At 42.2% G+C, this 13992-nt stretch overlaps 1 protein-coding gene across 3 annotated transcripts in view; it reads right to left on the bottom strand.

Moving 5' to 3' along the window:
* Positions 1-13992, bottom strand: part of SYT6 (synaptotagmin 6) — a 690138-nt gene that overhangs the window by 24551 nt on the left and 651595 nt on the right. For all 3 annotated transcript variants that reach the window (XM_082248504.1, XM_082248506.1, XM_082248505.1), the window contains exon 5: positions 2431-2602. In XM_082248504.1, the coding sequence (XP_082104630.1) occupies positions 2431-2602 (172 nt within the window). The remainder of the gene's footprint in view (positions 1-2430; positions 2603-13992) is intronic.

Below are 13992 nucleotides of genomic sequence, written 5' to 3'. Positions count from 1 at the left end.
AGCGGGGAGGAGGAGGGGGGATCTGGGATCAGAGGTGAGCAGAGGACACAGGGCTCATTCTTTCAAGCGGTACGATGTGGGTCATCTTTCTCACTGAGAGAAGACAGGCAGGAGGAGCGCAGCAACGGTCAGACATCTGCCTGAAACCCTCCACCTCCTGACCACTGCACCCCTGGCCAATCTATCCTCATCCCCCCCCCCCATGCTCACCTTCCTAACTGGGACTGCACGAGCCCCACTACCCACCACTGCCTAATGACCTGATGCTGGAGAGGTTCTCCACTGTCCTGTCTCTCAGCCCACCTCCTGTGATGCTGCCCATCTTCTGTGACGCTGCCCCCCACCTGTCCCTCTGCCCACCTCCTGTACCATGACCTGTGACATGCCTGTACCATGACCTGTGCCATGACCTGTGCCATGCCCTTACCATGACCTGTGCCATGCCCTTACCATGACCTGTGCCATGCCCTTACCATGACCTGTGCCATGCCCTTACCATGACCTGTGCCATGCCTGTACCATCACCTGTGCCATGCCTGTACCATCACCTGTGCCATGCCTATACCATGACCTGTGCCATGCCTGTACCATGACCTGTGCCATGCCTATACCATGACCTGTGCCATGCCTATACCATGACCTGTGCCATGCCTATACCATGACCTGTGCCATGCCTATACCATCACCTGTGCCATGCCTATAACATCTCCTGTACCATGACCTGTGCAATGCCTGTACCATGACCTGTGCAATGCCTGTACCATGACCTGTGCCATGCCTGTACCATGACCTGTGCCATGCCTGTACCATGACCTGTGCCATGCCTGTACCATCACCTGTGCCATGCCTGTACCATCACCTGTGCCATGCCCTTACCATGACCTGTGCCATGCCTATAACATCTCCTGTACCATGACCTGTGACATGCCTATAACATCACCTGTGCAATGCCTGTACCATCACCTGTGCCATGCCTGTACCATCACCTGTGCCATGCCCTTACCATGACCTGTGCCATGCCTATAACATCTCCTGTACCATGACCTGTGACATGCCTATGCCATCACCTGTGCCATGCCTGTACCATGACCTCAAAATCACGCAATTTTTTAGCGCGTTTTTTGCCGCGAAGCAATACCTATTACATTTTTCTTTTTGCGCCCCCCCAAAAATTTTGAGCACCAGCCGCCACTGCCTGTCACTGCCTATTACTGTCACAAGGTACTGTGACAGCAATAAAAGTGATCAAAACATTTTTTTTAAGAGCCGGTTCACACTACTTCGACTTGTCTGGCGACTTGGTCGCCTGACAGGTAGCGCTCCATGCTGTGCAATGGAACCATTCTAATCAGAGTGACTCAAGTCGCTCCGAATTAGGAAAAGGTTCCTGCACTACTTTTGGGCGAAGTCGGAGCGACTTGCATTGACTTCTATTATGAGAAGTTGTTTGCAAGCCGCGATGAAGTCGTGCTGCACGGGCGACTTCAAAGTCGCCCAAAGTCGGGGCGACTTTGAGTCGTGGTATGTGAACCGGCTCTAAAGGGACAGTGTAAAAAAAACCAACATAAAATAATTAAGAAAAAAAAAATGTAAAGTGCCCTGTCCCTCCGTGCTCGCACGCAGAAGCAAACGCATACGTAAGTCTCGCATATGTAAATGGTGTTCAGACCACACATGTATCTGTATTGCCATGATCGTTAGAGCAAGAGCAGTAATTCTAACACAAGACCTCCTCTGTAACTCTAAACAGGTAACCGTTAAAAAATGTAAAGCGTCGCCTATGGAGATTTTTAAGTACCCTACTTTGTCGCCATTCCATGAGCATGTGCAATTAAAAAGCATGACATGTTAGGTATCTATTTACTCAGAGAAACCTCATCTTTCACATTATACAAAAAAAATTGGGCTAACTTTCCTGTTTTTTTTTTTTTTTATTATTAAATTCATGAAAGTGTATTTTTCCCAAAGAATTGCATTTGAAAGACTGCTGCACGAATACCATGTGTCATAAAATATTGCAACAATTGTTATTTTCTTCTCTAGGATCTCTGCTAAAAAATATATATATAATGTTTGGAGGTTCTAACTAATTTTCTAGCAAAAAATACTGATTTTAACTTATAAGCAACTAATGTCAGAAAAAGTCTCAGGCTCCAAGGGATTGAGAAATATTTATGTGAATGACTATTGATTAATACAATTGTATGTTAATTCATGATGATGATAATATACAATGATAAAGTTATAATATTAATTATTCAGCATCATCATTGCTACCATTATTATCAACACACTATTCTAAAATATTTGAACTTTTTAAAATGTACATACCAAATAGCTATACAGTTGTATTAGGATCACGTACTACACTTTGTTGTCATTACCCTAACCAACAGAAGAGTTTATTAATAAAATTGAATGATTGCCTACCTGTCATAATCCATGATTGAGATCAGAAGACTGACTTGGTCCATGCTTTCGGGTGGGATATCAAAGATGATGGCCTCATTATATGTAGGGTTCAAGGTATTCCTTTTAATGGTGGTTTTCTTCTTTTTAAGCCTGCGCCCATCACAAAGGAGGGACACCTTTACATATGGATCTGTGAAGAAATGGAGGCAATTCTGTTTTACATGTTTAAAGACTCTGCATGCAATACCCAATGAATTAAGAGTAAATTATAGTCTATACCACATTCATTTATAAATTACTCATAGGGGACCCATGTTATTGTTATCTCTTTTGTCCAGCTCTGTATACATATATTTAAGTCTTTCATAAAGTGCATTTCTACCTTTGCAGCCAAATTTGTAGAGCACCTACTTTATTTTTGTTATGTGTTCCCAATTATTAGGCATATTAAAAAAAAAAAATTATAGTAATTACCTTTGTACATGCTCTTGTACATGCTCTAATGTTTATGAAGAAGTACGACACTTATGTTTACTATAATTAACCTTATCTGTACTGTGCTGGCAGATCTTCATTATCAGTTGTAAACTAGATTAACCACTTTAGCTCCGGAAGGATTTGCCCCCTTTCTGACCAGGCCCTATTTTGTGATTCGGCGCTGCGTTACTTTAACGGACAATTGCACAGTGGTGCAACGCTGTACCCAAACAAAATTTACGTCCTTTTTCTTCCAAAAATAGAGCTTTCTTTTGGTGGTATTTGATTAGCAATTTTTAATTTTTGCGCTATAAACAAAAAAAGAGCGTCAATTTTGAAATTGACATTCCCAAAAAAAAAAATCAAAAATCAACATTTTTTAACATTTTAGGCCAATTTGTTTTCTGCTACATATTTTGGCAAAAAAATCGCAATAAGCGTATTTTTGATTGGTTTGGGCAAAAGTTATCGCGTTTACTAACTACGGGAAAGATTTATGTAATTTTTATTGTGTTTTTTTTTATTTTTTTACTAGCAATGGCGGGGATCTGCGATTTTTAGCGGGACTGCGACATTGTGGCGGACAGATCGGACCCCAAACTGACATTTTTACACTTTTGGGGAGACCAGTGACATTACTACAGTATTCAGTGCTAAAAATATGCCCTGTTACTGTAATAATGACACTGGCAGGGAAGGAGTTAACCCTGGGGTGATCAAGGGGTTAAATGTATGCCTCATGCTTACTGACGTGTGTGTGTGTGTGTGTGTGTGTGGGGGGGGGGGGGGTTCTATGACAGACACAGAGATTGCAGTTGCCTGCTTTGCAGTTGCTTTGTTTACATAAGCATGCGGATCTTCTCACCGTTTCCCCGATGATCGTGGGGGGCAGCGACAATCGGAGCTGCTCCTCTCACAGCGGGACTCCCACTGTGGGAATCACTAGCAGTCCAGTGACATAGGTCTACGTCGCTGGACCCAGGGGACCTGCATTGCCGCAGTAATATTACTGTTGGCGGTCGGCAAGCGGTTAATACACTGTTTGTCCTGCAAAAAGATTATATATATATATATATCTAGGCTTGGATTCTGCATTGTATGTTAAAGTAGAATTCCAGGATAAACTCAACTAGTCTTATAAATGCTCCTTTCCCCTCCTTTCACCTATGCTGGCTAACCTATGTAGGAAAGATGTTCAAACCCAATTTCAAAAAAGTTGGGACACTGTACAAATTGTGAGTATAAAAGGAATGGACTAATTTACAAATAAATTTATATTTTATTTCACAATATAATATAGATAACATATCAAATGTTGAAAGTAAGACATTTTGAAATGTCAAGCCAAATATTGTCTCATTTTGGATTTCATGAGAGCTACACATTCCAAAAAAGTTGGGACAGGTAGCAATAAGAGGCCATAAAAGTTAAATATACATATAAGGAACAGCTGGAGGACCAATTTGCAACTTATTAGGTCAACTGGCAACATGATTGGGTATAAAAAGAGCCTCTCAGAGTGGCAGTGTCTCTCAGAAGTCAAGATAGCAGAGGATCACCAATTCCCCCAATGCTGCAGCGAAAAATAGTGGAGCAATATCAGAAAGGAGTTTCTCAGAGAAAAACTGCAAAGAGTTTGAAGTTATCATCATCTACAGTGCATAATATCATTCAAAGATTCAGGGAATCTGGAACAATCTCTGTGCGTAAGGGTCAAGGCCGGAAAACTGGATGTCCGTGATCTTCGAGCCCTTAGACAGCACTGCATCACATACAGGAATGCTACTGTAATGGAAATCACAACATGGGCTCAGGAATACGTCCAGAAAACATTGTCGGTGAACACAATCCACCGTGCCATTTGTTGTTGCCGGCTAAAAATCTATAGGCCAAAAAAGAAGCCATATTTAAACATGATCCTGAAGCGCAGGCGTTTTCTCTGGGCCAAGGCTCATTTAAAATGGACTGTGGCAAAGTGGAAAACTGTTCTGTGGTCAGACGAATCAAAATTCAAAGTTGTATTTGGAAAACTGGGATTCCATGTCATCCGGACTAAAAAGGACAAGGACAACCCAAGTTGTTCTCAGCGCTCAGTTCAGAAGCCTGCATCTCTGATGGTATGGGGTTGCATGAGTGCGTGTGGCGTGTGGCAGACCTTGCATTTTCCAACATGACAATGCTTCATACTGCATCAATTACAACATCATGGCTGCGTAGAAGAAGGATTCGGGTACTGAAATGGCCAGCCTGCAGTCCAGATTTTTCACCCATAGAAAACTTTTGGCGCATCATAAAGCGGAAAATGCGACAAAGACGACCTAAGACAGTTGAGCAACTAGAAGTCTGTATTAGACAACAATGGGACAACATTCCTATTCCTAAACTTGAACAACTTGTCTCCTCAGTCCCCAGACGTTTGCAGACTGTTATAAAATGAAGAGGGGATGCCACACAGTGGTAAACATGGCCTTGTCTTGTCCCAACTTTTTTGAGATGTGTTGATGCCATGAAATTTAAAATCAAGTTATTTTTCCCTTAAAATAATACATTTTCTCAGTTTAAACATTTGATATGTCATCTATGTTGTATTCTGAATAAAATATTGAAATTTGAAACTTCCACATCATTGCATTCTGTTTTTATTCACAATTTGTACAGTGTCCCAACTTTTTTGGAATTGGGTTTGTATATTCCTAATGCTCCATGTACACGGGACGCTGGAAATGGCCGTTTAGGAGCAGTTGGGCGTTTTTTTCAGAAGCCCCTGAACGCAGCTCCATGTTATCTTATCTGTCCATGTACACATGGTCATTTACAGTCATTTGCAGGCAGTTGCGTTCAGGGACTTTTTTTAGAGCGCAATTATTTGCGTTCGAACATGTGTTTCCCGGCGTTTCAAACGCAGAAACACGGCCAAACGTGACTAAACGTGACTGAACGTGATGAACCTACGTTCAGCCACGTTATAAGTTTTTTTTTCTTCCATTCAAAATCAATGGTTCCCTATGGGAGCCTATTGATTTGAATGGAAGTCGCACCGCAAGTCGGATCCGACTTGCGGCGCGACCTGCACTGTGAGAATCTTGAGGGGGAACTCCACGCCAAAAATGGGAAAAAAACTGCATGGGGGTCCCCCCCAGGTTCCAAACCAGGCCCTTCAGGTCCGGTATGGAATTTGAGGTAGCCCCACGCCAAAAAAACGGCGTGGGGTCCCCCCCAAAATCCATACCAGACCCTTATCCGAGCATGCAGCCCGGCAGGCCAGGAAAGGGGAGGGGACGAGTGAGAGGCCCCACCCCCCCTGGACCACACCCGGCCACATGCCCTCAACATGGGGGGGTGTTGGTGCTTTGGGGCAGGGGGAGCTCTGCACCCCCCACCTCAAAGCACCTTGCCCCCATGTTGATGAGGACAAGGGCCTCATCCCCACAACCCTGGCCGGTGGTTGTGGGGGTCTGCGGGCAGGGGGCTCATCGGAATCTGGAAGCCCCTTTAACAAGGGGGCCCCCCAGATCCCGGACCCCCTCCCTATGTGAATGGGTATGGGGTACACTGTACCCCTACCCATTCACCCCATAAAAGGCAGTGTATGTAAAAAACGACAGGAGACGTTTCGAAAAGTTTATTAAAAATCTTCATCCGGCTCTTCTTGTCTTCTCCTCTCCCGGGTCTTCTGCTCTTTTGCTGTCCGCTCTTCTTGTGTTCTCCTCTCCGGGGTCTTCTGCTCTTTTGCTGTCCGCTCTTCTTGTGTTCTCCTCTCCCGGGTCTTCTGCTCTTTTGCTGTCCTCTCTTCTTTTCTTCTCCTCTCCGGTCTTCTGCTCTTTTGCTGTCGGCTCTTCTTCTTCCTCCGGTCCTCCTCCGACGACGTCTCCGGTAATTATGCCGGTCTCCGGTCTCTGCAGCTTATTATATAGCCATTAGGGGCGTGGCCCCCGATGACATCATCGGGAGGCCCCGCCCCCTCATGTCACAGATGACGTCTCCTGTCGTTATTTACATACACTGCCTTTTATGGGGTGAATGGGTAGGGGTACAGTGTACCCCATACCCATTCACATAGGGAGGGGGTCCGGGATCTGGGGGGCCCCCTTGTTAAAGGGGGCTTCCAGATTCCGATGAGCCCCCTGCCCGCAGACCCCCACAACCACCGGCCAGGGTTGTGGGGATGAGGCCCTTGTCATCATCAACATGGGGGCAAGGTGCTTTGAGGTGGGGGTGCAGAGCTCCCCCTGCCCCAAAGCACCAACACCCCCCCATGTTGAGGGCATGTGGCCTGGTGTGGTCCAGGGGGGGTGGGGCCACTCCCTCGTCCCCTCCCCTTTCCTGGCCTGACGGGCTGCATGCTCGGATAAGGGTCTGGTATGGATTTTGTGGGGGACCCCACGCCGTTTTTTCGGCGTGGGGCTACCCACAAATTCCATACCGGACCTGAAAGGCCTGGTTTGGAACCTGAGGGGGACCCCCACGCAGTTTTTTTCCCATTTTTGGCGTGGAGTTCCCCCTCAAGATTCTCACAGTGCAGGTCGCGCCGCAAGTCGGATCCGACTTCCATTCAAATCAATAGGCTCCCATAGGGAACCATTGATTTTGAATGGAGGCAGAAAAAGGCTGCTAAAAGCAACGTGGCCAAACGTGCAATAACGCAAATGGAAAAAGCTACTGAAAGCACGTTTAACAGCTGCTTTTTCCCGGCGTCAGAAATAGCTTTGCAGGACGTTTTTTCTAACGTCCCGTGTACATGGAGCCTTACAAAGGTGTAATAGACAATCCAAACATTTAGAAAAAATCCACCACACTAACTGCGCTAATGAATGGATCTGCTAATAATAAGGTACAGTAAACCCCCCTCCATTGCGGGGGTTACGTTCCGGACCCAGCCGCGAAAAGTGAAATTCCGCGAAATAGAAAAACCCTATTAAAATGCATTGTAGGCGTGTTTATTTTACTGTCACTGTACGTGTAGAAGCATTTTAAGGTCTTTAAACACACTTTTAAAACAATAGAAACTCATTTAAACACATAAAAGATACTAAGAGACATAGCAAGAGCTATGGAAAACACAAAAATATTTCATTTTTAATGATTTATATAGTAAAATAACATTACAAAAAAAAACGCAAATTACCGGGACCGCAAAAACTGAACCGCGATGGAGCGGGGGATTACTGTATCTCCATATAAAAGGAATGATAACAGGCAACAATTATTGCAGTTTCTTAAACAAGCCGGTTTGCATGGATAACAGTCCAAAAATTAAGGGAAGGGTGTGAAGGATTTCTTATACACCATATTTCCACCAATCACCGGTGCTCTCCCCTCTCTTCTGGAACTCACCAGATCAATGGTCAAAATAACTCCCTCAAAGTGAGATAAGATCACCATGTGGACGTCTCCCTCCAACACCCGGAAACTCGAAACTCCATAAATACCTTATTTGCCTTCATATGTCACTCCATTCAAGATGACCAATCTGTGTCACAGTGGTTTAGTAGAACAGGTGTGCTAGAAGTTATGCGGCAATAGAAGAAGAGGTGTGTGCTAAATATTGTCTCTCCGTCTCCGACGATCAGTTAAAACCACAGCCCTGGTGATCTCCACAGAACTCAGCACTTCTATCAGCCAGTCAGGTAGTGACATCACGTTCTCTCGAGATAGCGGTCACATGATGCTGTTGCTAAGGTGTATGTGAGCAAGTACCAGAACTGCGCACTCCCCAGGGGAAGGGACAGGACGGACGGAGCGATACACTATTGTCTAGGTGAGGCTGTCAGCTATCGGCGCACGCTGTGGAGACCAGCGGCGCTGTGCAGTCTCTCCCACTATACCACCACAATTTCCACCATTTACTTGATGCTATTGTCCAAGTGCATGTGTTGCACCTACAAATGTGAGTGAGATTTATCCACCTTTATTTAATAAAAGCTGATTGTATAAGGATTTCATACTCCATTGCAAGTCTTTTTGTTTGCATATATACTGCATTGATTGACGCTGCAACTCCTGTGAATGAGAGGAGCCCTGAAGGATATGGATGGATGATCTTTTTGGGATAACAATCTATGTGCTCTTTTTAAGGATTTGAGGTGAGCACCCATTCACAAGGGGGTGCACGGCTGGCTGTCCTCTGTGGCAATCTGGTCACTTCTCTCTGGGAGCACAGATCAATTTAGGATTACATTTTGGACTTTGTTTATTGGCTTTTTGCACTTTGCACACTGGACTTTTATATCTATATATTTTATATTTTCTCTTTTCTATGAGTATTATATTATATTATATTTTATCACTTTATTAGCACTATTGGCACTTTAATATTATGTCACATATAAATATTTTGTTTTTTTTTTTACTGCACTTTCTGGTGCGTTTGCAGGGCATTTGTCATATGACAAAACACATGTAAAACACGTGCACGCTACCTGCGCTTGGGATGCCATTAAGATTTAATGACAGCACAAGCGTAATGCACATTTCCAAAATGCACAGCAAAGCACGTGTTTTTTGTGCGGTCTGCCACGTGATCAGAAACACTGAGATGTTAATGGGGCCTTAAGGTGCAGGACAGCTGTACAGGAGAGTATGCTTTTACATTGTTACCAGTTGTAGCCACTAAGATCAATTTTAACTATTTCAGCTCTGGAAGGATTTACCCCTTTAACCTGCCTAGCGGTATACCCGAGCGTGACTCAGGGTGGATTTTCCATACTGTTATCGGTATCCCCGAGTCACGCTCGGGGTGGATGTGCAGAGCGCGCAGCGGTGTCTTACCTTCTCCTGGCGATCCAGCGATGATCTCCCATTGCTGAGATCGCCAGCCATCTGAGATCCCCGCCGCTCGTCCGTCCTCCGTCGGTATGATGACTTCCTAGTTCCGTTCCCTGCAGCAGCAATTCTGCATGGGAGCGGAACTAGGGAGGGAAATTCAAACGTTGAACGTTGCACAAAACACAAACACACACATAACATTTATATTATATATATATATATATATATATATATATATATATATACACATATATATATATATATATATATATATATATATATATACACATATATATATATATATACACACACACACATATATATATACACACATATATATATATACACACATATATATATATATACACATATACATATATATATAACACATGAATTATAATCTAATCAATAATATAATTTTATTATATAATATATATATATATATATATATATATATATATATATATCTATATATATATAATAAAATTATATTATTGATTAGATTATAATTCATGCGTTTGTGTTTCAAATTTATCACATCTGGGATGTCTACTAGAGTCTTGTTTTGGTCAGGTTTAAGTCAGTAATTACTAAGAATTGTAGGCCTATAATACATAACGCCAAATTTCCATGCAAAAAAATTGTACCGCTTTTGGTACAGAATTCCTGACATAATCATACCGCCAGGGAGGTTAATGACCAGGCCATTTTTTACGATTCTTTGCTGCATTAATTTAATGAAGAATTGCGCGGTTGTGCGATGCTGTACCCAAATACAATTGATGTCCTTTTTTTTCCCATAAACAAAAAAAGAGCGTCAATTTTGAAAAAAACGCCATATTTTTTACTTTCTGCTATAAAACATTCCCAATAAAAAAATTGTAAAAATCTAATTTTTTTTATCAGTTTAGGCCAATTTGTATTCTGCTACATATTTTTGGTTAAAAAAATTCCAAAAAGCGTATTTTAATTGGTTTGCGCAAAAGTTATAGCGTTTATAATCTATGGAATAGATTTTTGGAATTTTAATTTACTTTTTGTTTTTCTTTGTACTGGCGGCGATCATCGTTTGTTAGCGGGACTGCGACATTGCCGCGGACAGATCGGGCCCCTAACTGACATTTTTTACACTTTTTGGGGACCAGTGACATTAATACAGTAATCAGTGCTAAATAATATGCACTGTTACTGTATAAAGGACACTGGCAGGGAAGAGGTTAACACTGGGGGTGATCAAAGGGGTTAATGTGTACCTAAATGTGATTACTAACTGTGTGGGGGAAGGGTTATGTGACAGGCACAGAGATTGGGGTTTTAGCTTAGCTGCAACTCCTGATCTCTCCCTGCCTGTGTGACAGAAGACTCGCCTGCTTTGTTTACATAAGCAGACGGGTCTTTTGTCAGTTTATCTGACGATCGCGGGAGGAAGGCGGCGATTGCCGCCGCTCCTCCCGCGGCCCGCCTCCCGCGCGCCGCCGAAACCTCGTGCACAAAATCAGATAGTACTACGTGATTTTGCGCAGCTGAGCCGCCCTGCTGCAGTAATACTATGGTGGGCGGTCGGCAAGAGGTTAATCTGACCTCTGCACTCATTGATGTCTGATCATTTTATCACTGTAGTGTTCCAACTTTAATGTATTTCATTATGAATGATGATGTTAACCCTGGGGTTTCCTGTTCTTCACTTCATAGTATATCATTGTAATATTATTTTTACATTTTATAAATATTTTTTGTATTTATTGTATTGTTGATATTTTATTATTGGTTATATAGCCTTTTAAAACAATATCACTGGACATATTTATTTTGCCGTATAATATTCTTTTCTCCTTCTCCTTTAAGCATGCTGGTAATCTGAAAATGTTAAATACATATTTCCACTTCCATCTGGGAAGAACACCATTGACATTCACCATGGCTGGGTGTAGATAGTGTTCTTCCCAGATGAAGAGTCACAAGACGGTGTTCATCCCCCTGATACGGTTATTGTGAATCTGGCTGATTGCTAACATCTGTTTTTATTTGAATTAAACTATCTGGAGATAAGAATTTATATTTTTATGATCATTTGGGAAATTTCATCATATCAGAGTTTATTATCCCCTAAAAGGGGCAGACGCATATAGACCTATTATAGGTCAGAATGTAAGGTGAACAGATAAGGCCCTATTCACACCTGAGCATTTTGTAGCTTGAAGCTTGAAGCTACAAAACGCTGGAGGAGAAAAAAATCAATGCTTCTCTATGGAGATAGTTCAAATCTCCACTCAAAGTGGCCTGAAGCTCAAAAAAGTTCTGGAGCTTTTTTTGTAGCTCGAATTGGGCAGATTTGTATATATTTTTATATGATTTTGCAAGTTTTGTCGCGCAAGTTTGTGCATTTTTCTTACCCAGGAAGTGGATGAATAACATAGCCACAAATGATGAAACAGATGATCTGTTATCTATTGGCTAATAAAAAAAGGCACAAGAGCAAAAACTCTGCATAAAACACGCATGAAAACATAGACCTATTATAGATCAGAATGTAGGGTGAGCAGGTGGTGTGTGTATCACGTGGTGAAACCACAGAAGATATTGCATGGAGCATAATTCTTGGAATGATTTGAGTAATTAAAAAAAAACACTGGACTTTAGTGCCGGTTCACACTGCAGCGGCACGACTTTGGGGGTGACCCGTGAAGTTGCGTGCACCGCGACTTCGGCGCGACTTGCACGGACTTCATGAAATTAATGTCTATGCAAGTCGCTCCAGGTCGCCCCGAAGTAGTACAGGACCCTTTTTCTAAGTCGGAGCGTTCCTGTACCACACAATGGACCGCGACGGTATGCTACTTGTCGCCTGACAAGTCGTACTAGTGTGAACCGGCCCTTAATGTATTATTATTTTTTGTTTTATATGTTGTTTCAATTTTTGCAATGCACGGTTAATGATGATATAAGTATTTCACAGCAATTATATGATTATCACATAGTGCAGTTCTGGATTGTTGTGGTCTTTGAAGTATTTTTACTGTGTGTGTGGAAAAACAGAGAGTCTAGGAGCAGCACAATTGAACGAACATTAGCCATCTTGTAATAGTTGCGCAAGGGTCATTTTATTTGTTATTTTAAATATTGTGCCGCTTTATAGTTTATAGGCATAAAAGGTAATCAAAACTTTGAACAGCTAATCATGGTAAATGCATAGAGGGCCCTGTTTTCTGAAACTTTTAGTTTGATAAAACATACAAGGGTTGAATTACTAAAACTGGAGAGTGCAAAATCTGGTGCAGCTGAGCCTAGAAACCAATCAGCTTCCAGGTTTTAGCCCCCATTCACATCCTGATGATTTGACATGTCAAATCACATGTCAAAACAGAGCCTATTGCGGGCAACGGCACTGTCCGAACTGGTGCGACGCCGACTTTGCGGCGCCGCACTTATTCTCAAAAGTAGTTTCTGCACTACTTTTGGTGACTTCAGTGGCGATTTCAATAGACATCTGTTCAGGAACCCGTGCAGATGTCTGTCAAATCACCCCTGAATTCAGACTGACATGCAGCTGAACTCGCACGATTTCAAACCCGCATTCAGTGTGAACCTAGGCTCATTGTCAACGCGTAATTGAACAAGCTGAAGTTAGAAGCTGATTGGCTACCATGCACAGCTGCACCAGATTTTGCACTCTCCAGTTTTAGTAAATCAACCCCTCAGTAGTGATTATTTTAAAGCATATATTCTAAGCACAAGCTCTGTTTACTATCGTTCGGCTTTAAAATACACATTCTAAAGTGGTCATACCCTTCAAAGCGTCAGTCCTTTTAATACAGAATATAATGCTTCTCGGAGCTGCTAAGATTATATTAAAACTTGGAGGTCATCACAAAGGTCATAAGCATAATTCAGGCAGTGAAGACTCCATGTCGCTTCTTCCACAATTTAATGGCTGCTAATGTACCACAACTGTTATGTGTAATTATTTAGCGTCCATTCATCATGCACATTGTTCCCAATTATAGTTCATTATCCTATTAGTGATCCCTGCTTAGCAACCTGCACATGTACTGTATTAGTGATTTCTTTTTTTCTTTTTTGCTGATATTCTTTCTTTTTATTTCGTTTTCTATATATCATTAAATGAGGTATTATGCTTAAAAAGCTGTGTTATTTTTTATTAGATATAGTGATATCTTAAATGTAACCTTCGTCTATTCATATGAAACTGATTATCAAATATATTTTACAAACTAATACATTAGTGGATGTATTATTATATCATTACATGTACATTATTGGTCATCATACTATTACATATAATTGGTATAATTAAAAAGAGAGCTGTAGCCAGGGGCA

This window comes from Pelophylax lessonae, assembly GCF_965119305.1.
Source record: "Pelophylax lessonae genome assembly, chromosome: 2".
NCBI lineage: Eukaryota > Metazoa > Chordata > Amphibia > Anura > Ranidae > Pelophylax > Pelophylax lessonae.
This window is presented reverse-complemented; position numbering and strand designations above follow the sequence as displayed.